Source organism: Pan troglodytes, chromosome 5 (assembly GCF_028858775.2).
Source record: "Pan troglodytes isolate AG18354 chromosome 5, NHGRI_mPanTro3-v2.0_pri, whole genome shotgun sequence".
In the NCBI taxonomy this organism is placed as follows: Eukaryota; Metazoa; Chordata; class Mammalia; order Primates; family Hominidae; genus Pan; species Pan troglodytes.
Window position 1 is genome coordinate 116,674,243 of NC_072403.2, and position 26,193 is coordinate 116,700,435.

Consider the following 26,193-nt stretch of genomic DNA (forward strand, 5'->3'; position numbering starts at 1 on the left):
AAGACAAATGCTCCCTCTTTTCCCTGTCACTGTTACCCATAGGGGTATCTGCAGGCCTTTTTGACATTCCCAACAATACCTCTGCACCACAGAGCAGAAAATAAGCAAAAGAAAAGAAAAGACATGAGTAATGCACAAATGCACATAGGCCTTGGCCCCACGTGGGGCACAGTGGGGAACCTGCTCTTGGCATATGCGTCCTGCACATGTCATTTTATTACCCTTGTGGGCATGCTTGCATGATGGAATCTTGGTGTGTTGAAGAAAAAATATATATGCAGCAGAAGGGGGCTGGGAGGGTCTTTTTTCCTTTGGGGATGCTGAAACAACTGTATGTTGTATGCTTGTGTTCTGAGTGCCCCCTGGTCATATGAGATCAGGTATGGGATTTACCACTTATGGCTTCATGTCAGTACTCAAAAAGTTTCAGACTCTGGGGTACTCTGAATTATGGATGCTCAACCTGTATACTTTTCTAAAGATGCATATAAAGAATCCACTTTAAGTCAATAATCTATGGATAAAAGTCTGTATTTTGTGCTCGTATGTGCATTAAATGTGTATGTTAAATAATCATGCAAAGCTAGCACTAAAAATTTAATCATATAAGACTAGCAATAAAACCATATTACAATGAAATCGTTAAAACATACTAAATTTGTATTTGCTACTTTGTTCACATTCACTGCCTTAGTAAATGAGAAGCCTAGCAGTTACACTGTCTTGTAGACATCCATTTAAAATAAGAAAACATCAGTTACAAGTTTTGTGCCCTCGGGCAGTTATTTAACGTCTAAAGAAATGCAGTGTTGTAGTTACAAGCAGGCTCAAGTGCTTGTCTCAGCAGCACATATGCTAATATTGGAACCATACAGAGAAGACTGGATGGCCCCTGCACAAGCAGGCTTGAAATTTACAGACTGCATGGAGAAAGCTACTTAGCTCCTATATGCTTCTGTTTCCTCACCTGTAGAAAGGGGTATCTCCACCTCACAGAGTTAAGTATAATACCCATAAGGCACATCAAACAGTGCCTAGCACATTATAAAAACCTAATAAATGTCAAATGTTTTAATATTAAGGCTGTTTCCACACTAAATAAAGAGAAATAGCTATCTCAAGAGGCTGTTACAGGAAATGAGAAACATAAAGAACATGGTTCAGATACATGAAACACAAAGTACTCAATAAGTAGTAATTATTGTCACTAAAAAACAGAATTAATGATAATGAGGTTTATGAAGAGTATGATGGCAACACTATCAGACATTAGGTGGCCCAATCCACAACAGTGGCAGTTATCCTTGAGTCCTTCCTCTTTCTCATCTTCCCAATTACCAAGTTCTATAAATTCTATTATCCTCAAAAGCTTAAAAGCTATCCCATTTTCTCCATCTTCACTGCCACTTGCCTTACATAATTCCTCATGCATGCTTCCCCAAACCAAAATGCCACAGCCTCCTCTCAGTTGTCCTGACTCTAGTACTGCCCCATTTCAACCCATTTTTCACACTCCAAGCTGAGTTTGGTTGCTTCTTTTTGTTTTCTTAACTGAAATTTGATCATGTCATTTCCCTCTTTAACATCTGCAATCATCTCCACAGACTTCAGAATAATTTTCAAAGTACTACTTGTGGATGCAAAGTCTTTCAGAATTTGGCCACTTTCTCCCTTCCCCACATCATCTTTTTCTACTTGCTTACTTTTCCATCTAAGCTAAGCTCCACAACTCTGATCTACTTGTGGTTTCCCAAAGCATGCTCTGTCACCTCTGTGCCTTCCTGTAAACCCAGAACATTTCCTTCTTCCCATCCTTACTCCTACTTGACCACTTAATGCTTCACCTCTATAATTCAACTTCCATACCACTTCATCCATTCCCTGATACCTGCCCCATCTTACTCTTATCTTCTTTTTTTTCTCCGAGCCTGGATGAACTTTATGACTAATATTATAAAAGTGATGCAAACATTTAAACCCCTACAGCTTCAATTCTAAATGCTAGAACTGAAAATATGAGCAAAAGAGGCCATATCTAACTAATTTAAGAGTATTATATTTCAAATGTGGAACTAATATATATACATCTGCCTATATTACTTGTATTTATTTAACATATTGCTTTTTAAATTAAAGGTATTTTCATCTATTTGGTTTCACTTTATAATCACCAAAGCCTTTTAATAAAACTTGGGAATAAGTGACTCCCCCATGTGGAGATCAGTTTACAAAGGCCCTCTAACAAGTTTAGCAAGTCATTTAAGTTTCAATAGTTCAAAATTATAAAGTCGAACTCTAAACATGACAAAAAAACTTTCTACCTATAAAGTAAAAAGCTGACTCTAAAGTAACAGAAAAGTTCATAACAGAATGTATAAGCAAAATAAAAGAACAAACCAAAAATCAATAGTATTTCTAAGAAACAGGGTTTGAAAATTTTAAAGTAACATTTTGTAAACTGAATATCTTAACAATTTTAAGCAAGGTAAAATGTGATGTGTTTCTAAAGATTTTTAAGAGTTTTATATGAATCAGGTTACTTATTAAATAAGCATTATATGTTGAAACCTCAACAATTTGATACACAATTACTATACTGGTAACATTAGAAAAAAAAGGCTCAATTTATTGTGAGAAATGTTTATATAAAAAAAAATGAAAGCTGAGAATGTATAACATTAATAATCAAGACCCTGCTATTAACACTCCTAATTACTTAAAAAAGTTAGCCTCTAATCAACCAAGCAATTAAACAAAATGTAAATATATAAAGTATTAAACTGAGAAACAAAAGTTTCAAGCTCTTTAATATTAAAATAGTATTCCCACCTCTGGTGAGATGCACAATGAAGGGTATATCCTCAATGTGAGCATATTCTTACTTATTCTTATTTATTCAATATTTTCCATCTTTCTAGATTTCATTAAAATACACAAATACAAAAAAATTAATAATATTTTAAAAATCTAAACAAAAATCATGTCATAGTAAGGGGGGGGTGCTGCTAGGAGATGCAAGCATAAATATAGATATACCTCATACACATTTTTTTTTTTCTTTTTTAAGTGATAGGATCTTGCTCTGTCACTCAGGCTAGAGGGCAGTAGTGTCATCTTGGCTCACTGTAGCCTCGACCTCCAGAGCTCAAGTGATCCTCCCACCTCAGCCTCCAGAATAGCTAGGACTGTAGCCACACAAAACTAGGCCTGGCTAATTTTTTTATTTTTTATAGAGATGAGGTCTCACTATGTTGCCCAGGCTTGTCTCGAACTCCTGCCTCAAGCAATCCCCCTGCCTTAGTCTCCCAAAGCACTGGAATACAATTGTTACTGGATCTTTCCACTTTGTCATATATATCTGAAAGGAGTGACAAACCTCACCAGATATAGTATTCACAGATAAGAATCATGTTTATGGTTCTCTTATCAAAGGCAATCATTGCTTAATAAAGATTCTATGACTTCATTACCCTTAATTGAGGGTAGGTCTCCAGTGTAAAATAAAATAATAAACATGCTACAAGGTGAACAATCTAAAAAAAGATTCTAAAAATATTTTCACTCACTGGCAAATCATATAGGTTTAAAAATTAAGTGTTGTACTATTATAATCTTCTAGAGCTTAACATGACTTACATTAAAAATCAAGTAAGTTCTTCCTCGACACAATTAATTTTGCATACAGTATGAAGAACATTAGACTTGAAATTAGGAGGCTTGGGTTTTGGTCCCAGTTTTGCCATTAACTCTTTAGGATTAGTGTCATTTCATGTAAAATGAGAGGGTAGAATTTAAAATTTCTAAGTATGAATGTGTAAGAACTCACTCCTGACTTTATTTCCAAGAATTCAATCTCTTTTTTTTGTACACTATAGTATCTTAAGTTTCAAAAGGTAAAATTATGTCGCTTGCTAATAAGTTTCCAATTCCCTTTATATATCTGAAACTAAGAACCTATTTTTATAGAAAACTACCCAATACAACTAACTTTTGTGCTGTGTTTTTCATTTTACAAAATGCTAATAACAATTCTGTATGGGAGGTATTATTATTCCAATTCTACAGAAAACTGAGTTCGAAGAATTGTTAAACATAACCCTTTTTAAAATAATCCACATTTTACTAAATCTATAGTTTAAAAAATGGCTCAGTGAACATTGTTTCTTATAGTTAAATTGATTCTGAAGATGTCTTGGAATTATAATTCAGCTAAACAAAAAGGGAGGGGGGCAGTTTAGTATTGTTCAACCAGAAGCTGCTACTTGTAAGCAACAGAACTAGAATTCATATGATATTTTCTAACTCCAAATACCTCATACAACATATTAAAACATCAAGCCATATTAAATCTTAAAGTCATATTATGACTTTGAACAGTGAAATTTAAAACATATGCAAAGATTTTTAAATAATACATATAGAGGAGAGGTAATAATAAATAAAAATAAGGCCGAGAGTGGTGGCTCATACCTGTAATCCCAGCACTTTGGGAGGCCGAGGCAGACAGATCACCTGAGGTCAGGAGTTTGAGACCAGCCTGGCCAACATGGTGAAACCCCGTCTCTACTAAAAATACAAAAATTATCTGGGCATGGTGGCGCACCCCTGTAATCCCAGCTACTGAGGAGGCCAAGGCAGGAGAATTGCTTGAACCCAGGAGGCAGAGGTTGCAGTGAGCCGAGATCATACCACTGCGCTCCAGCCTGGGTGACAGAGTGAGACTTCGTCTCAATAAATAAATAAATAAATAATCAAGTTATACAGTCAAAAAAATATCAAAAGGTCGAAAAAACTTACTGGATCCCAAAAGTATGTGGAAAGCTTAAACACTGGCATTTCTTTTCTCTATTAGAATTCTTTAATATTACACTTTAAAAACATGAAAGAGCAATTTTTGCAAATATCTTCATTTAAGCTTATATTTCTAATCAAATTTCTCAAAATGCATATGCCCAATTTATACTATCAGCTGAAGTGCTCTAGATTTTTTAGGAACCACCTCAGCACAGCTAGCACAATTATCAAAATAATCCTTTCTAATTCAAAATTTAACATTTGATGGTTTTATTAACTTAAACGTTTTATCTGTTATGATACTGTAATAGTAAAAGTTTTTCTACAAGTGCCAGAAGAATTTAGAGTAACTAGCAAACTATCAGGGCCAAGTTACAAACAATGGTTAAGGTAAAAACTGAAATACTCACTTTATTATTTTGTGTCACAAGAATACTCCCACCCCCAGGTTTCAAAGGCACCTCTTCCATTGCTCCAAACACATCAGTCTCAACAGAAAAAGTTAGTTCTAGACCCAGATCACTTATATCATTATCTAAAATCCATTGCAAATTTTTCCCATATTCTGGATCAATGGATGCCACATCTTGGTAATTTACAGGAATACCTAAAAAATGCAAACATACAGCAGTTATAGTCTGGTTTTGCCTTCCCTTATCTATTTAATGGTAAAATACTGCCCTCTACAGATATTCTGAAAAACTGCAAAATATAATACAATCCTACTCACAGCATATTTTAAATGGATTCCTGAATTTGAAAGTCTGTTAAATTAATTCTGTGTTTCTTTCACATTGCTACAATGTAATCTTTCTTTGAAATAACTATTCAGGAAGTTATTATAAACTTCAAAAATGCCAATTATCTTAAGTATACTCATACTGAAATGTATTCTTAGCATAAAAATACACACACTAAAATTGAAAAAAAAAAAAAAAAAGGCTAACTTAACTAGAGGTGTTTGGAAAAAAAAAAAGGTAGGTCATTTTTTTCTCCTTCAAACCCCGAATGGCTTACATATACAGATGGGCTCCAATCAAAATAAAAATTATCTCATCCAAAATACTACTGCTTATCTAGTTTTCCTCAAACTGAAAGAAAAACAATATAAATAAATGTCTGCAGAAATAATAATAGAGCCATACCAAGAATGTGCTTGTAGAAGGATCGTGTGAAGTAAATATTGACCAGCTGCCTGTGGTTCAACGCTAATCCCAAGATCTGCCCAGCAAACCGAAAATAGTTCAAGTGATCAGGATTTACATAAGAGTTGCTATTAGGCTGAAAAGTTGTTCCTATTGAAATAAATACAAAATAATATATTATTAAGAATCTATATGCAGAAGAAAGATTACTTCGATGCAGATAAACTAATTCACATACAACTTCAGCAAAGCTAAGGTTACATTATGTACAAACTTCCAGAGAAATGTTCTTTGTGGAAAATATAACAAGTGGTAAGTAGAATTGGAAGTATAGATGATAATCATTTATTCATATATATTTGTCACAGTAATCTATGGCAGAGAGAAAATTTTAGAGTACTTTTGACAGAAATTAGTTGGAAGATCATCAGAGACACTCTGGAAATAATACAGCAGAGGATCATATACACATACACACACACACACACACACACACACGCACATATACACAGTTTCCTAGGCAGTATGGCAATAGGCTGTTCGCTAGGACAGACATTATCCCATTCATCTGTATGTGCCAGTGCAGTAAGTATTTGCTAGTTTTTGCTTCTTCAGGAGTAGAACACTATGAGAATAACTAAAAACTGTAAATGTACAACTGCTCTTAAGTGACAGGCCTAGTCAATGAACTTGATGCCTGTTAACAATGATTAGAAAATCACCTCAGTCCACAAAGTAACCAAGTCTTTCTAATGGCAAACAATTAAGTTTAAACAATTACCTCTGAGGTGAAAGTAAAAATGGCAAGGGCAATAAGTTACCAATTACTATGAAAATCCAGTGCAATGGAATATGAATCCACTTTTATAAAATATCTAGAATAGGCAAATTTATAGATAGGTAAAGTAGATTAGTAGTTACCTAAGGCTGAGGAAAGGGGATATGGGAGATATTGCTTAACAGGTACAGAATTTCTGCTTGGGGTGATGAAAAAGCTCTGAAAATAGATAGTGGCCGATGGCTGCACAACACTGTGAATGTACTTAAATGCCACTGAATTGTACACTTTCAATAACATAAATGGTAAATTTACATGTGTATTTCACCACCGTAAAAAAAAAGTCTAAAAAAAAAAAAATACTACTAGTTAAAAGTTAAAACCTAATGCCAAAACCTCAACTTTAAATAACTTTCTTTTCCTATTTTTCCTATTTTTCTGTGATGGCCACTAATTCATATTACAAATTTACTCATCCATTCAACAAACACATAATGAGCTCATGCTATATACTACTATTGTAAATGCCTGGGCTAAAAGAAACAATGGATAAACCTAATGAAATAGCATCAAAGAAAAATAAAAGGTAGAAATGTATTGGAAAGTGAAATCTTTAGTCATTTTGACAATAATTCACTCTGTGTTTCACTGGTCTTTGATTTCTCGGTGCTGACACCAGGTTAACCTGCTGACTAGTTTATTTAGATATAAGGTATAAATTTGCAAGCCTATGGGAATAACCTAAATAAGTCATGTGAGTCTCATCATTCACTGTTAAGGACCTTTGGAGAATAATTCACTGTCATGAAGCAAGACCTGGTATTAAAAGCCAAAGCAAAGCTTTGTGAGATAAAGGCAGACTTCAAAGACAAATATAATCATAATCCCAAAAATATAATATTCTGAGAATAATCACAAATATTTTTTACCTGTTAAAATAATGAATGATTACGGCTATGGACCAACAAAGATTTCTGATGATTCTACTTTCCTCCCCTAGCTCTGTGTTTAATTCCTTCTCTAATTACTTTCTGAGAAATCTAGATGCTTAAAAAGAATAGATAAGGAGACTTTAAAAAAAAAAAAAAAGGAAACATATAGGGAGAAAATCTTCAGAAAAGGAGTAACAGTTTTTAACTTGAAAATTTTAAATAGAATTAAAAGTTTATGATAAATTTTAAGTTCAAAAAATATATATAGCTGTGACTCCCCCAACTATTTTCATGCTCTCAGAAAAATCCTAGTATACAATAATATCATTTTCATGTAATAATAATAGCATATAATATTTATACTTTCTATATGCCAGGCACCAACTAAGCATTTTCACATATCAGCTAACTGAGTTCTTACCACATTACAAAAAATAGGTTATCATCTTTTCTCTTTTTTTCTTGAGACGGAGTCTCGCCCTGTCACCAGGCTGGAGTGCAGTGGCGCAACCTCAGCTCACTACAACCTCCAGCTCCTGGGTTCAAGAGATTCTCCTGCCTCAGCCTACCAAGTAGCTGGGACTACAAGCACATGCCACCATGCCCAGTTAATTTTTGTATTTTTAGTTAGAGACGGGGTTTTACCATGTTGACCAGGATGGTCTTGATCTTTTGACCTCGTAATCTGCCCGCCTCGGCCTCCCAAAGTGCTGGGATTACAGGCATGAGCCACCGCGCCCGAGCAGGTATCACCATTTTTAAATGAGGACACAAAGGTGCAGAATAGTTAAGTTTACTGGCCCCAAGATTGTATCAAAAGAATAGCAGTCAAGATTCTCACCATGTATAAACCCAAAGGACAAATTCATAACAAATATACTATTTCACTACAGTAAGCATCTTAATTTCATTAGAAAACAAGTTCTTTAAAAAATTATTATAGATATCGGGTCTACCCAAACATTCCCCACATTTAGAAATTCTTGATTCCTATATGTAATTCTCTTTGTCAACTAAACCTGAGAACGTGAAAATATTTCAGCTTGATTTTAATTTATTAATACTATGACCCCAAAGAGGAGACTGATACGGCTTACAAAAAAGATAAATCAAAATATTTGGCCAGATGTAGTAGCTTACACCTGTAATCCCAGAACTTTGGGAGGCCGAGGCGGGTAGATAACCTGAGCTCAAGAGTTTGAGGCCAGCCTCGGCAGCATGGCGAAACCTCATCTCCACAAAAAGAATACAGAAATTACAAAATACAAAAACTAGCCAGGCGCCATGGCTCGTCTCCCAGCTCAAGTGATCCTCCCACCTCAGCCATACCAGCTACTCGGGAGGCTGAGGTGGAGGGTCCCTTGAGCCCGGGAGGTCAAGGCTGCAGTGACCCAAGATTGCGCCACTGCCCTCCAGCCTGGGTGACAGAGCGAGACTCTGTCTCAAAGAAAAAAAAAAAAAACTTTATGGGTCTATGTACTTCAACATTTGCTCTGCTATAAATCTGTAACATTAAGGAAGTACCTCAACTAATGATTCCACACCAAATCTGTTTTTCAGATATTAAGCTAAGTAGACTTAGAATAAAGGATATAAAGAGAAGAAATAAGTCTAAAATACAATGCTAGATCTAGCTTCAAAGATTAGGCCTAAATAATTAAACTCATGACTTCACTGAACTCGTCATTCACAAAGACACCAAATTCACCTCAGAGCAAAGAATTAAAGGTTACAGAGTTAAAGCAGGCAGTTCCATGTTCCTACGTAATTTCAAATACTCAAAGTGTATCCACAAAGCCCATCACAGGGATGAATGCCTGCAGCTGCCTAGCTCTACTGCAGCCCACTCCCACTTGCCTCCCCTAAAATCATCCTTCTGATCAAATAGGGATTTGCTGCTAGTTTGGTTGGAAGCAATCAGAAGCTACAATTAATGAAGCATTCTCTCCTGATAAAAGAATGTAAACATTTGGGGAGAGAAAAGATTTTTAGGAAAAACAAGCGACTGTGCAAAGCATTTGAAAACTGAAATCCCACCTTCACTTGGAATATGTCTTTATTAAGTTAGAGAGCTCTCAAATATGCCTCACACAAATGAGGTGATAACTAATTCCATTTAGTCTACAACAGCAAATTACGACTCTATAGGGCACAAGCACCATTTCAACAAGGAGAGTTAATTATCTGTTTTACATGGTTAAATAAGAGCTTTATAGTAGCCAGGTCTTGATCTCTCAAAATGACTGAAAATAAAGTTAGTATACATAAATAGATTAAGAGTTGAAATTTTATATCATGATTTCTAGACTTGGGTTTTCCTAACCAATATATTTTAAAACTTGGAAACTCAAATAGAGTTAGCAAATTTTTATTTTTCCAAATAGGGACTTTTATTTGTTTAAGGCCATCTACAAGCACCATTAATTTATGAAATAAAACATTTAATTCAAAAAATGTAGACTCAAGGATAATCCTTAAATTGAACAAATTTAGTTTTATTTTACAAAGGACTGATAAGAAACCTCCTTTGGGCCAACACTAGTCCTTGAGACAAGCATTTGGGAACCAACTGTTCAGAGGAACAAATGTTAGACTGAGTCAGGTTCCACTTATGATTCTACTACTTATTAACTGTGTGAATGCAGATAAAAACTCTGAATTTCAGTTTTCTCATCTATAAAATAAGAATATCCCACCTAGCTCACAGGTCTGCTGTGGAAATCAAAAATAAAATGTACTGAAATAGTGTGAAAAATGTGACAAGTTGCAGAAAAAGTCATCTAGACTGTACAACTTACCATCAGCTGACTGGGTAAACAATGCATAATCAGGATTGACTATCTCATTGGACAGAATATCAAACCACTCACGCACAACACCTTGACCCTGAATTCAAGAAATAAAATTAAGCATCAACAGAAATATGTTATATTGGGAAATTTTTTTCTAAATAACAAAATTTAAATATAAAGTTTCTTCCTTTATCAACTAAATATTAAACTTTATTCAAAAGGCATTTCAATCTTTCTTTACATACAGTGATTTCTATATCATCTTCTTTTATACCCACCATGCCTTCTTCTCCATGGAACCGTACAGCAATCCCTTGCTTTAGCTTTGCACAATTTGCTTTTGACACAACTTCACAGCTACTCCTAAAAATAGAATCTAAATATGTAGCATTGGTTAATTTTACATATTAAAATTTACAATAAAAAGCACTTTGTGCTTCACACATATATCAGTTTCTTTGTTAAGCATACCTCTGTGAACCAGCAGGATATCATTTTCATTCACTGGCCTGTGCACCATGTCTGAATCTGGCTGTCCTGAATGCAAATGTTCATAGAACCATTCACAGCGATCTTTAAAAGGCTAGCTCAAAAAATAAGAGTAAAATATGTTAGCAGTGTATCAGTCATCTAATTATCAGATTTACTAGCTTGCTAAATGCCTTTTCTACAAATAATCATTCTTAGATCTTTATTTACAATAAGGAGTTACTGGGTAATGTTTGAACATTTCAATAACTATTTACAAAAAGACAGAACTTAGCTGAAATAGTTTGACTACCTAGAGAAATGTATTTTTTTTAATTCCTACATTTTCAACACAAAAGACTTGATAAATTTGGTTATGTCTCAGAACTTAATATCAGACATGTAATTGAATATATTTATTCTCAATTTCTTTTAAATCCAAGCCTTATTACAATGAATTTTCACACCCAGAAAAATTACGTTGCATGTTCCATTTAATTTTTCATGAAAATAATCTCTTACACCTAATCTTATTTATTTATTTTGGTTTATTGTTGTAGTTGTTGTTGTCATTTTGAGACAAAGTCTCACTCTGTTGCCCAGGCTGGAGTGCAGTGGCACGATCTCTGCTCACTGCAATCTCTGCCTCCTGAATTCAAGTGATTCTCCTGCCTCAGCCTCCCAAGTAGCTGGGATTGCAGGCACGCACCACCACGCCTGGCTAATTTTTGTATTTTTAGTAGAGAGAGGTTTCACCATGTTGGCCAGGCTGGTTTTGAACTCCTGACCTCAGGTGATCCACCCATCTCAGCCTCCCAAAGTGCTGGGATTACAGGCATGAGCCACTGCGCCCGGCCTCTTACTCCTAACTTTATTCTTACTTCTATCCTTTAGAATACATGCAGAAACTGGAATGTAATTTGTTATCCCTTCCCATTCTCCACCCTAAAAATTGAAGAATAAGATCTCTTGAATAGCAAAGAGAGTCTCTCCCTTTTGTTCATCTGCCAGGTAAGCAAACTGTGAGTTATCTACAATTTTTGATTAATCAGAAAGTATTGAGTACTTACTATGTACCAACACTGCATGTAACATAAGAGCAGTAAAAACTCCAAGAACTTGCTAAAAACTGTTTAATAGAGTTAAAGAGATGTGACTAACACAGAGTAACACTATATATATATATATATATAATATCAATTTCTCAACAATGAAGCATGAGCTATAGAAGTCCTGGTCGTGGTAGCAAAGAGGAACAATGAAGCCAATCCGAGAGATACTACTTCTTTGAATAAGCATTAAAAGTAAGAGAAGAGGCTGGGTATGGTGGCTCATGCCTGCAATCCCAGCACTTTGGGAGGCCAAGGCAGGAGGATCGCTTGAGCCCAGGAGTTTGAGACCAGCCTGGGCAACAGTGAGACCCTGTCTCTACCAAAAAAAAAAGAAATGTTTTAATTAGCCAAGCATAGTGGTATGTGCCTACAGTCCTGGCTGCTCAGAAGGCTGAGGTGGGAGAAACCTTGAACCCAGGAGTTCAAGGCTGCAATGAGCTATAATTGTAGTGTGCTCACTTTGTCACTCCAGCCTGAGTGACAAAGTGAGACCTTATCTCTACAAAAAAAAAAAGTAAGGTAAGATCTCTGCAAGATAGAACTTATGAATAGAAATAACTTAAAGTGGAAAAGCCCTTTCCCCATAACCTACCCCCACACTCCTAGAAGGTACTGGTGGAAATATGAGTAAGATTTTATGTATCGTGAGTTTAAAGATATAGTGGGGTGTAACTATTAGGGATTTAGGAGGAGATACTGGACAGTGATGCAGCTGAGACACTGAAAATAAAGCCATGAACAAAGGTAAAGTTGGAGACAGGATAAGGTTCAAGAGATGAAAGATACAGAGAACAAATACCAAGAACAAAGAAGTTTATGATCACAAGTCATGACTGAGAATTTGCTTAGCAAATGATACAGACGGCAAGAAAAGTCAAAGGAGAAGCAAGGTGGTGCAATACCATCACAAAAGCTAAGAGTTTCAAGAGATAAATATGATAAATACCATCCAACACCACAAAAAGGTTATCTTCCGGGTGGCTTTTAGGACACCAATAAATTTCTTCATCTGAGCTAAATTAAATAGGTTTGTTTTAAAAGATTCAAATATCACTTGTTATTAATTCTTAATAAAAACAATACGATTGATGAGAGATGAACTTCTGCCTTTTAATATTTGCTTTCAGTAAGAAAAGAATAAATGCTACCTTTTTAAAGTTAAATGTGTAATTTTGTCCATACTTCTAACAGTCTTCCACATTTTTTATAAAGCACTGGTGTTATATGTTATATGCATTACTGTGCATATAAATTAAATATCTCATTTTCAGTTAACAAGCTGGAATATAAAGTACTTGAAATTCTAATGCTGACTATTTCTAAAAGTTTGGTTTAAGAGGAGAGAAAAAACATTACACAGAAGCAATTATTTAAGTATGGGCTTTGAAGTCAGATAAACATGGTTTGAAATCCTCACTCTGTGACTTACTAGACTTATCTTAAGGAAATTATTAATCCTCACAGAACTTTAGTTTTCTCATCTGTAAAACAGAGAAAAGAATATACCTACTTCAAGAGCTAACTGTTAGGATTAAATTATTCAAATAAAGAACGTAATTATGATAATTATAATAATCATAATAATAAATTAGCAATCATTTATTAAGCACCTATAAGCCAGGTACTTTTCAAAGCACTTTACAATGCATTACCACATACAACCCTCACAACACTACGAGAAAAAGGAACTTTTGTCCCCATTTTACCAAAGAGAAAAATACATTAAAAGCATTTATACTAATGCTCTAATACTCAATACCTAGAATGCTCAATAAATATTGTTCTTATTGTCATTCACAGCAATGTTAAAATTATTGTCAATAACTATTTAAAAGAAAACTTACTGCCCATTATAAGATATTAAACTATATCATTTATCTATGAAATGTGAACCAAGAAATAAAAACAAATGGAACCTTTTCAAGTAATTCAAGTGGAACATTAAAAGGTACAAACTGCTACCTTCAAAAGCTAATACAATCAGATCAAACACACACACACACACACAAACACCTACACAGCCAAATGGTACATTTTTGTATGTAAACTTTCTAGAGTACCTGCATTTCCATAAATAATTCACAAAACAGGACTGATTATAGAGGCTCCTCTTAATAGCATTTGTACAGCAATACAAAATGTTTCTCCCTTTAACTACTGGCCACCTGAAAACCACCAACAGAAGAAGAAGTCAATCCCTTAGCAGAGGTAGTTGTTCTTTTTAACTTTCTAGAGGAGGACAAACTCCAAGTTACAGAAAACTTCTAAGTACAGTAGAGTACAAAGTATTTTTTTTTTCCTCTGATGTGAGAGCAAGTTGCCAATATAATGTCCAGTCCCCTATAAACACTTAGGCATTTATTTCCTACAAACAAGGGAATTTTCCTCTATAACTAGATAACAACCATCAAAATCAGAAATTAACTCTGATAACACTACTACATCAGATCCCATTTCAAGTCTTGCCAATTTTCTAATAATGTCCTCTTATTGCAAAATGATTCATGAACTGCCTTTAATTGTCCTGTCCTGTCTCCTTCACTCTGGTACATTTCTTCAATGTTTTCTTAATTTTCATAACCTTGATAGTTTTAAAGACTGCAGGTCAGTTAATTTTGTAGAATGTCCCTCAACTGTATTTAGTCTGATGATTCCTCCTGATTAGATTTAAGGTGTGTATCCTTGGCAAGAATACCACAGAAGTGATGCCATGTTGTCCTCAGAGCATCCTATCAGCTGGCACACTGCTATGTCTGCTTTGATCACTGCTAAGCTTCTCTACTGTAAGGCACCCTTTTTCTCTTTGCAATTATTCTGTTGGGAGATAATCTGAGACTGTGTAATCATCCTACCCTTCATCAGACTTTCCATTTATTCATTAACTTTTTTCAGCACAGACTCATAGATTCCTGTTTATGTTGCCATCATTATTTATTTTGATGCTCAAATTCTTCCAAATTTGGTAGTGGGAGTCCATTCAAGCTGTCTTCTGAGTCATGTTAACATAACCCCATCAGTCTTTGAACACTTCCTTACTTTCTTACACAATAAGATGTTGCAGGCTTATTTTATACTTTCCCTGATCTAGCCCTGGAATTAGCCATTTCTCCAAGGAGCCCTGGTTCATTGAGAATGGCACTGAGAGACCAAGAGCTAGGTGCCAGGTTTGCTACATGTATCTATGTAAATTTAAAACTAAATTCAAACTGGTAACTCCAATTCAACACAAGGTTCCTTCTAATTTCCTCCATTTTGTAACTCATTTCTCCAACAACGAGAAGTTAGACTCTCATACTTGCTTATTTGATCAACCTGCAACCCCACTCCCTTGGTATGTAACCAATCTCCAATCACTGACATGGCCCCTGCACCCCACTGAGGCTCCATCAGACAGCACAGATCAGCTGCAACCACCGCCAACATGGACATCCTCCTTATGCCACTCTAACCCACATGACTCACACTGGGACCCTCTTCTACACAGACACACTTCTTAATCACATCCAAACTCCAAAACCCCACACTAGGCCACCACTACACATGTAGACACCCTCTTCACCCTAGTCAGGCAACAAACACCTCCCTCTCTGGGTCAAGAAAGTGGATACCTAATACAGATGCTTTTTGACTAAATTGTCCAGGAAGGGAAGAAGGAATAGAAAGTAAAAAGCAGAGACAGTATTAGGTTGGTGCAAAAGTAATTGCGGTTTTTGCTATTTTAATTTGACAATTTTAATTTGGCAATTAAAAGTAACTGCCAAAAACCGCAATTACTTTTGCACCAACCTATATTAAAAACAGCAGACTATCTCTCAAAAACTAAAATCTTCTTTCACCTATTATCTCATTTGCCCCAGAACAGTATCATATAGTGTAGGTTAAGAAATTGAACTTGGCCGGGTGTGGTGGCTCATGCCCATAATCCCAACACTTTGGGAGGCTAAGGCAGGTGGATCACTTGAGCTCAGGAGTTCAAGGCCAGTCTGCGCAGCATGGCAAAATCCCGTCTCTACAAAAAACACAAAAATTAGCCAGGTGTGGTGGTATGCACCTGTAGTCCCAGCTACTTGAAAGATTGAGCTGGGAGGATCGCTTCAGCCCAGGAGGCAGACGTTGCAGTGAGCTGAGATCAACTATACTCCAGCCTGAGTGACAGGTAAAACCCTGTGTCAAAAAAAAAAAAAAAAAGAAAGAAAGAAATTGAACTTGAGAACCAGACAGACTTTTAAATTCTGGTTCTCCCATTTAGTAGCAGAATGACTTAAACAAGTTACTTAACCACTTCAGCTTAGAAAAAAAAGAGTAGCCATCTTATACAATGGTTAAGAAAATAAAGTCATTCATAGAAGCAAATACATAGTACCTGACCTAAAATCAGTAAATGTAAGTCATTATTACTGCCTTCTGTTTCACATTATCATTATTAAACAGATGTCAAAAGATCCCTCTATATACTTATGTATAATTTTATAAAAAATTAGTTCATAGCTTAACTTCTGAAAGGACAAGTGTCCCTAAAGACATTAAAAACCACTTATCATATTTATTATCTTACAACTACTAACCAAACCATTGCCTACAGTCTGTCCTACATATCTGGCAAATTATTTTCTAAAACTTTGCCAGAATTATGCCATTCTCCTAAAGCAAGGGTATCAGTGGCTCCTAAGAGCCTAGCAAACAAAGAAAATTCTTCAATCTGGAAATCAAGGCTCATCATTGGATGACCTCAATCTACCTTTCCAGAACTCTATCTTGCTCCTATCAACACAAAATTTCTGCTGCAATACTGCAGTTTTACATACTTTTCGGTCTACATGCTCCAGCCCACATGCTGGCTAGAAAGTTCTCCCTCTTTGTTTACTCCCATCAAAATGTTGCATAGTTTTTCAAGCTTTCTCAAGGTAACTTAAAATCTGCCTCCTCTGAAATGTCCCCTGACTACAGATGCCAGAGCCAGCTCTTCCTCCCTTAAACTCCTAAAGATCCAGGTTATGTTGTAGTTACTATTTTATACCTATGTTTATTATCTCCCCAGCCAGACTGAATTAGAATCCTCTTAGAGAAAGGAAGTAAGTTTTCTATCTCCAAAACAACTACCATTTATTGAGCATATATCACAGTCATTCTTGACAATTTATTCTGGACAATAGTTCTATGAGGCTGCTGTCGTTATCTCCATTTTGTAGATGAAGAAACCAAGGGCTCAAGGATATTAGGAAACGTGCCCAAAGTTCACATAGCTGGTAAGGAGCAAAACAAGCTTTCCTCCAGCTAGCTTCATGTAACATGAGATGTATGGAATGAACAGGTACACATCTGGTAGGGGAAAGGTGGTCAGGTCAAATAAGTTAGGAGGATTAACAAAGCTAAATCACTATTTTTACTAAAGGGCTTCTCAAAGCCTTTTAACATGTGCCAATGTGATTTATAAATTTCCAAAGGGCATATGTTATGTAATTTCCCAAATGTATTTGGGGGCTAAAATCCTTTTCAAAAGGACAATCAGCGTTATAGAACTAAAGAGTTTCATTAAGCTCCTTTCAGGCAATGTGGCAATGTGTTCTGTTGTTTTTGTACAGACCTCTGTACATAGTAGGCACTCAGTACATATTTCTTGAAGAAAACTTACTCCTCATATTAAAGTAACATGCAATCATTCCTCTTACAATAGAATGTCTGAAGTGTAATAATTATTCCACTAAACAATATTAGAATTTTAGAAATTAATTTCATTAGATAGACTAAAAAGATGAAGAAAAATTTCTACCTGTGCTTTTATGATATGCATGAATCTTGACATCAACTCAGGACATTCAAGGAGAAAGTGAAAGTGGTCAAATATAATTTTGGGATTTCTAAAAGAAAAATATTTTGTTTAAATGGACAGGAAGAATGAGTAGCATTAAGTGAAATGCAAATTCAGATACACTGACACTGAAACAGAAGAAAAACACATAATAATCCATATCTATTAAAGTTTCATTTGTTATTGAGCATATTTTGAATAGTATGAGAAATAGTATTTTTTCTGTTTAGATGAAACTGTAAGTAAAGAGAGGAAAGGCTAGCAGGGTACTCCACAAACCCAGAAAGCTTACCTATTAACAAAGCATTTTAAAACTTCATCATGTTTGCAGACAAATTCAATGAAACGAGGTGAAGTCATTCTGTGGGGGGTAAATATCAATCAGAATACACAGGCAAAAGTTTGTGATATAATATAGCAAACTTGATAAATATATATTGAACTGGACTGGCTTCTAAACCAAAAAAAAAAAGAATTTGGTTTTGAATCTTCTTTGTAAGTTTAGGAAACTGAAGTATCCCTAGCCAATTTGTAAAATGATTCTAACTTCTCATCAGCAGACGATATCAACAAGTGACTTTTTAAAAATCTTGAAATTTGGTGCATTTCTGCTCTACACATTTCAAATACATAATTAAGAGATCCTATACAAGATGACATTCACCATTCTACAAAGTAATAATATATACTGCTTAATATTTAAATATTCCCTACTAGATCTAGATTAGTATGAGTATCTTAAAACAAGGAGAAAACTTCAAATCAACAAATTATTATTTGTTGTTTTTGAAATTACAAAAGTATCACTGCTTTTCATCATCTATCAGAGAAAAAAAAAATAATAAGCCAAAACTTTCTTACCCCGGAGGCATCTGACAAGAACAGCACATGTAAAAAGCTTGAATGACAGCACTTAGCCTGTTAGCTGTCATAGAAATAACATCCTGACAATCTGCACTGGCTTCCTGTCTCCCTGCAAGAGCATCTGGTTTAGATTCCCTTGTGCCAGTGGACAGATTTTCATAGCTCCCAGGTCCTGGAGGTTCAAATGGAGGAATGGAAGCAGCATCTTGATCTTGGCCTTTTTGTTTCAGTAAAATAGAAGTGATCTCTGTTGAGTCTCTTTTGTTTTTCATCAATTCTGTGGCTATCAAAACTAGCCATTCATCTAACGAGTGCCAAAGCAATTCCAGAGGCTGAGAGAAACAAAAGTGTTTTTTAAACATCATTCTTAAACTACAGGATTAAAAAAAAACAAACAAAACACAACTAGACAAATATTATAAAAGAGAAAATTTACTCTAGTCATTTCTATCTTCCCAAGTTAACGTGATAGTAATGCCTAAAGGTAAGTAATAAAATTATACAAATGCTACATAAATGACAATTTCTTCATTTACGGCAATAATTTAATTTGTATGTATGTATTCCTTGTAATAAAAAGGAAAAACTAAATCTAACAAAAAATTCACAATCTTTCTTCTTTTAATTTTCAAATGTTTAGTTTTAAAAGCACACATTACTACTATATATAATCACCCTTAACATTTACTGTATTAATATGATCAATGTCAACCACTTTCAATTAAACAAATAAGATTTTTTCAATTAAAAAATGAGAACCCCTAAGTATAATCACTCAACATTTTCTGTATTAATATGATCAATGTCAACAACTTTCAATTAAACAAATGTCTTTTTTCAATTAAAAAATGAGAATCCCTAAAGAACCTAATGAACAGCTTTTTTACTGTGCTCCTTTCATTACATATAATTCCTAGAATTTGGATAATTTTTGACAAGAAATTATAAAATGTGGCATATTTATGTATATACATACACTTACAGACACAATCCATTTCTAATAGTGTTTTTTTAAAACAAGAGATACAATTACCAAACTTCTATTAAAATACTGACTAGCAGGCCGGAGATGGTGGCTCACGCCTGTAATCCCAGCACTTTGGGAGGCCGAGGTGGGTAGATCACTTGAGGTCAGGAATTCGAGATCAGCCTGGCCAACATGGTGAATTGAAATTCCATCTCTACTAAAAATACAAAAAATTAGCCAGACATGGTGGCACACACCTATAATTCCAGCTACTCGGGAGGCTGAGGCAGGACGATCACTTGAACCCAGGAGGCAGAGGTTGCAGTGAGCTGAGATCACACCACTGCACTCCAGCCTGGGTGACAGGGCGAGACTCCATCTCAAAAAAAAAAAAAAAATACTGAGTAGCAAATTCTTAATTCCAAGTAAAGATTAACACCTTTCTATTAAAAAAAAAAAAAAGATGAGGAGAGAATAAACTATTTCCTATTATTATTCTAGCTGGGTACAGAGGCATGCACTTGTAGTCCCAGTTACTGAGGAGGTTGAAGGGGGAGGATTGCTTGAGTCTCGGAAGTCAAGGCTACAGTAAGCTGTGATCATGTCACTGTACTCCAGCCTGGGTGAAAGAGTGAGATACTGTCTCCAAAAAAAAAAAAAAAAAAACCTGCTAGGATATTTTTAATCCCAAATAAAGATTAATAGTTTATAAGTGGTACAGTGGTTAAACAATCCCTTCATCCTACACTATTTTAAATATTCTTATTGAGAATGATTAGCTATCCTTCTGCAAATAAATATAAAAGTTAATCTCACTTTTTGAATCTGACATGATTACAGAATGCTACAAACTACACCATGTGCTACAGAAAGACTCACCTTTAAAATATTTCAAGGAAAGAAATAATCTTTCTTTTAAAGACCGCCATGGAAGGAGATTATACAACCATATTTGGAACCTTAGAAAATGTTTGAACTATTCTGCCAGGAAATTCTTCCCAATTATTATCTAACAAATACCTTCACTGCCACTTTCAGCCTTTCTTCAGATTTCCGTAATATTCTCTTTTTGAAAATATTTTACTTACTGAATTTGCAAATAATTAAATAACCTCAGGCCTTCATTTACACGTTCAACCAAAAAGCAGAAAAACACAACAAAACCAACAAAACCACCACTACTACAATCAACAAAAACCTAGTTCACTCACTCAACCAGTACTATGCACTAGGTAGTCGGGTTAAGTACAATGTTTCCTTTTTTAAGAGAAATTATACCCTCCTTTGAAGTTAAAGTAAGCATCTCTCTCACCCGTAATGAGGGCTCTTCCATACTCACAACGGTTGACAGATTTGGAGTCCCTGAACTGCTTAAAGAAGGGCAAGAAGCACCCAGCTGCCATAAATACTGACAGATACCTTCACTGAAAATTCTAATCATGATCCAAGTTGAAACTATAGTTTCTCTTTATGAGCAAAACACTGAACCTGCTGTAGAAGATGAAAAGAACTTATGTCAGCAAAACTATTTAGCTTTATATCAGAAAATGAACTTCTGAAATGGAAAGAACAGGTGGTGATATAAAACTGCTTGAAACAAAAAGAAAAAAGAATAATTGGCCTCTAAATGAGAAAAGATAAAACCTAGAAAATCAACACACTGAAAGGAGGTAAGGCCTAAGGCAAGAAATGACACAGGCTGATCATGCAGATGAGCACTGAGTCTAAACCAACAGCGATCCTATTTTCAAATACTGACAATGTGTAAAAAATGAAAGACAAATTTTCAGTGGTGCAGAAATAACACCAAAGAAAAAAAAATGGATATGTGTAAAAGTGACAACAAAGATGTCGAAAAGCCAGAGTTTTTAATAAAGGAACACAGCAAATAATTAGAAGAATGAGAAAAAAAATAAGTAATACACCACATTGGACCTTTCTTTACTTTTCTCTCTTTTCTTACCTTTTATTTCTTCAATCATACATACATTAAAACTAAATCCCAACCTTGAGGTGAGTTTACCTAGGAAGTTTTCTCTTTGAAGATCTATTCAGAAAATTCATTCTTCAATCACAAAAAAGAATACTATGAAAATAACTTTAATTTCTAACTATGGTAGCAGCCACCAACAAAAAGGATTCAAATAAATTTTAAAATTAAAAATAAACCATTGCATACTATATCTGATACTTTCTATATTCATAAATAATAAAATACATTAAATAAGAAACACCATACATACCAATTGTTACCGAACAATGAGTTAATTACTACTGAAAATATTAGCAGGTTTCTTGGTACTGTGAAAATACTGCTTCATTCATTATTATTGAGTGATCCTTACCGAAGAATTATATTCTACATATAGTAACAATGATATGACAATCATACATGATTTATAAGCATTTTAAGTCGTATTTCAAAATATACAATCTCGAGCTTACTGAATGATTTTTTAAAATTTCAAGAAGTGCTGAAATGAGGAATAAATTTGGCAGAAAAGTATTATTAACTTAATGTTCATTCATAGTATATTGATATCCTGTTAGTCTGACTATTCTTAACCTAATGTCAAATGCCACAACCCACAAGATAAGATCTTGAAGTTAAAAGTTTCACAATCTTTCTTGGTTACCAAAATTTCCAAATTGTAAGTCTATGAAACCATTAATAGTCACAGCTTACTATTCACAAAAAAAGAACACAGCAAGACTCAGGAAGCCTAAATTGTCTTCCCCATGTTCACTGTGCTTCAAAAATAAAAATGATCTTCTCCTTCAAATGCTCCAAAGTTCCCAAGGCACTAGATAAACATCTCTTAATGCTGAAAGAATGGCTACGTGTTAAGACTAACTTGAAGAACTTCTAAAATAAATCAGAAAACTAATAACAGGATGTTAAACAATTTCACCTACTAAAAACACATGGCCTATAAACCCACTCATTCTTAATGGAAAACCCATTAGTTAATTTGAACAATAAAGTAGCATTAGAGTACCTTGTTAATGAAATGGAAATTAGGGATCAATTGCTACCTCAGACAAAATGTGGTAAGAATTAAAATGGTATTTCCAGTCTAACATCACAGCAACTCAGTAACTAGCAAAGATTTTTACTTGAAATCACCCCCACAATGAACAGGAGATCTGATTCCCATGGATGACAATGTACAGTTTCTATTTTTATCCTTGTAAATGGAAGGGCAGATCATTTTGCCAATCCCCAAAGATTCCATGTTTCATTCATAAAACTGAATGAAAAGAGACTAATAAATTCTTTAACAGTTAATACTTATTAATGTGTTTAAAAACTAGCTGAGTTTTACAATTAGTGTTTTACAAAATGGAAGTTCAAAATTTAAGAGAAAATAAGTGATGAGAAGAAATAGTAGTTGTCAATGCTGTAGAAAGCACCACCTTAAAAAAATGAAACAAAGATACCAACAAAATTCTTGAAATAAGAAAGTATATATATATCATAGACACATGACAAAACATAAAGTCTGGGTTCTATTTTTTAAACATAAGCTAAAAAGGAAAAACAGATATCCTTTTCTACTCTATTATGTCTGTATTGACTGTGTAGGTAGAAAACTAACATTTAAATCAATATTTAAATCATTTAAATCACCTATAGAGAGGCTACTTAACACATATTTTCTGATATTAGCTAACAGGTAGCAGATCGAAATTTTAACCAAAGAAATCAGACAAAATTAAATATAATCTAACCCAAATTGAATAATATTGACCACATCTATACCTGATTTGATTTTATATTCATCATTACTGATGAGTAGAAAGTATGAGTCAAAGTCAAATCATGGGTAGATTCCGTCACTAACAAAGTGAGCCACGCCAGAACACATTAAAAACAACTTTGTGTGATATGAACGTTTGAAGCAGTAAAGCTTGCTTAAAACAGCCCTGACAAAAAGAGTAGGTCAATAATGTAGATCAAAATTTTACAAAGACAGTAAGTCGTCACTCCTAACTAGAGCTCAAGGAAGTGGTACATGAAAAGCCACATGAATTACAAGAATGCATAACTTCATTCTTCCAGGAGGTGGCACAATAAGAAAAAAAAAAAAGAAAACAAAAATACACACTCAACGTGCACACACACACGTACATATATGGCTAAAAACTTTCCTTCCTAGACTGATTTTTTTAAAGAGAGTAAAACAGATGGACAGACATTCATACATAACCTTTCTAAAAGACTACCATATCTATTCTAAGTATTAATCTACTAGTGTCAAAGTTCTTGCAAACTTTATTTTTACCTTTTTGCAAAAATTTTCCATGTAAGGAAAGAATCATTTAGTATAGAACACTAGTTTAGCTTTGAATTTTAGAGACAGCAAAGCTTTCAATCCTAACTAGTTTTCAAGGAAGTGGCACATAAAAACATTTATATCACTTTTTTGATAAATAACCTATATTTTATACTCAAACCATTGTTTAAAGAAATGTAAGTTGGCTGGGTGCAGTGGCTCACGCCTGCAATCCCAGCACTTTGGGAGGCAGAGGCAGACAGACTGCTTGAGCCCAGGAGTTTGAGACTAGCCTGGGCAACATGGCAAAACCCCATCTCTAACAAAAAATACAAAAATTAGCCAGGTATGGTGGCATGCACCTCTAGTCCCAGCTACTGGGGAGGTTGAGGTGGGAGCATCACCTGAGCCCAGGGAGGTAGAGGCTGCAGTCAACCATGATTGTGCCACTGCATTCCAGCCTAGGCAACAGAGTGAGGCTCCATTTCAAAAAATAAATACATGAATAAATAAAAAACACAAAGTTATTAAATTACACATTTTTCTAAAATCTGTTACTTTAAAATGTCAACCAAAAAAACATTAACAAGAGCAATTATAGTCCTATTCATTTTGTTTACTTCATAAAATTATAATTTAACATGAGTAGCAACACTCCCTTGGTTTTTACATGAATCTTCCAAGGACTTCATCCATATGTGCTTAGAAAGGCAGCTGAAGCAATACAAAATATTTTAAGAAAATATCTCAACAACTCTTCCTTGCAGTTATCTCAGGAATTAACTGTTAGCAAACCCAGTAAATGAAAGTACCTTACTTTGAAAACACATACAGACACACATCTAACACACATATCATATTAAAATCTAAATAAAAACTGTGCATTTTATTTCCTTACTAATAAGAAATACATTTCTTTCAAAAGCATGCTGGCTGCATATTACATTAAAAACCTATAATTTAATAAAATTAATTTTAAACACTAAATATCTCTACCGTTAGAATAAAACACCAATGGAATAAAAAATTTTATTTGTAAGAAAAATACAGAAAGCTCACCAACTTGCTGTTGATTAGACAGAGTTGAGAGGAGAAAGGTGTGCCTAATTTTGAAAGTGATATGGGTATAAACCAAACTTACAACCTGTTCATGAGCTTTCTGATTAATGAATGCATGCTTTGTCAAATTCATCTCTTTTACGTCTATCTTCCTAACAATGCCATATACTTTTCTCACCTTGAACACCTGGCTTCTTGGAGTTTTATTCCCATTGTAGCCCATATCAATTCCATTACTGGGGGAGGATGGACCAATTCGAAAGACGTGACAAAACATTCTCACAATCCTTAAAAGGCTCTTCATTTGAGCATCATAATTGCTAGAGAGGCTGAAAATAAAAATTAAAATATGAGATTAGATGGAGTAAAACAAATTACATATTAAAATACTTATTTTAAAACATTTTCATCCCACTGACCATCTGTTTCATATTATAATGTAACTGGAGTACAATTCCTTTCCTATCATGATAGGAGATAGAATAGTTTAACAGGAAGTTACATTATTTAACTTGCATATAAATGAATTACTATTTCTTAAGCACCCAGAATATAGCCAATGATCAAAGCATAAAACATGAAGAAAATCACTCCTTTAGAATAGTTGGTTTCTTGTGGCAACAACTTCAAGGCAACTCCTAAATTTTTACTTTCAGAAGTATATTTGTAAATTAAATTTATACTTTAGAAGTCTGATTGTATTTCACAGAGAAGCAATGGTATAAATCATCATATTCTTAGGCCAACCCACAACTGTTTTAACGAAGAAGCTAAACTAAACTCTGCCACTATATCCATAATCCCATATCCCCTTCCCACCACACAATAGTGACAAATTATTCACATATAGAACATTCACAAATTGAAAAATTTAAAAGCTGCTATCTGCATTAGGTTTGTTCTCTACATAACGGGCTGCCTTATGACTATACACAAATATAGGAAATATTTGCCTACCATGAAAAAAGAAAAGACTAAAATTCAATTAACACTAGATCATATTAAATTAACATAAACTCACTTTTACTGATCAGAAAGCCCTTCAGAATCCCACAGTACCTTGGTATTGGTCAACATCATGAACACCAATAATTACCTTTCCACAGAAAAACTGTACGAGTTAGGCTAAATTTGTATTGAATCTAATAATATATCTTTAAACACAGTATTTTTGTTGGTTGATGGTGGTTTTATTT

The 26,193-nt window shown here is 34.5% G+C and overlaps 1 protein-coding gene and 1 non-coding gene across 20 annotated transcripts in view; one reads left to right on the top strand and one right to left on the bottom strand.

The window, feature by feature from the left end:
* The window catches only part of HACE1 (HECT domain and ankyrin repeat containing E3 ubiquitin protein ligase 1), a 182,639-nt gene that overhangs the window by 85,461 nt on the left and 70,985 nt on the right, over positions 1 to 26,193 (bottom strand). For all 19 annotated transcript variants that reach the window (XR_008548611.2, XR_010158119.1, XR_010158120.1 and 16 more), the window contains 9 exons: positions 25,176 to 25,326; positions 18,692 to 19,026; positions 18,123 to 18,191; positions 17,792 to 17,879; positions 10,913 to 11,024; positions 10,720 to 10,817; positions 10,448 to 10,535; positions 5,940 to 6,089; positions 5,205 to 5,401 (listed from right to left, as the gene is read on the bottom strand). Coding sequence is in view for 16 of the 19 variants with exons in the window: in XM_016956055.4 (XP_016811544.1) it covers positions 5,205 to 5,401; positions 5,940 to 6,089; positions 10,448 to 10,535; positions 10,720 to 10,817; positions 10,913 to 11,024; positions 17,792 to 17,879; positions 18,123 to 18,191; positions 18,692 to 19,026; positions 25,176 to 25,326 (1,288 nt within the window). In the remaining 3 variants the exon portion in view is untranslated. The remainder of the gene's footprint in view (positions 1 to 5,204; positions 5,402 to 5,939; positions 6,090 to 10,447; positions 10,536 to 10,719; positions 10,818 to 10,912; positions 11,025 to 17,791; positions 17,880 to 18,122; positions 18,192 to 18,691; positions 19,027 to 25,175; positions 25,327 to 26,193) is intronic.
* LOC112209632 (U6 spliceosomal RNA) lies at positions 832 to 940 on the top strand. Its single transcript, XR_002944456.1, has one exon. It is a non-coding gene; the product is annotated as a U6 spliceosomal RNA (small nuclear RNA).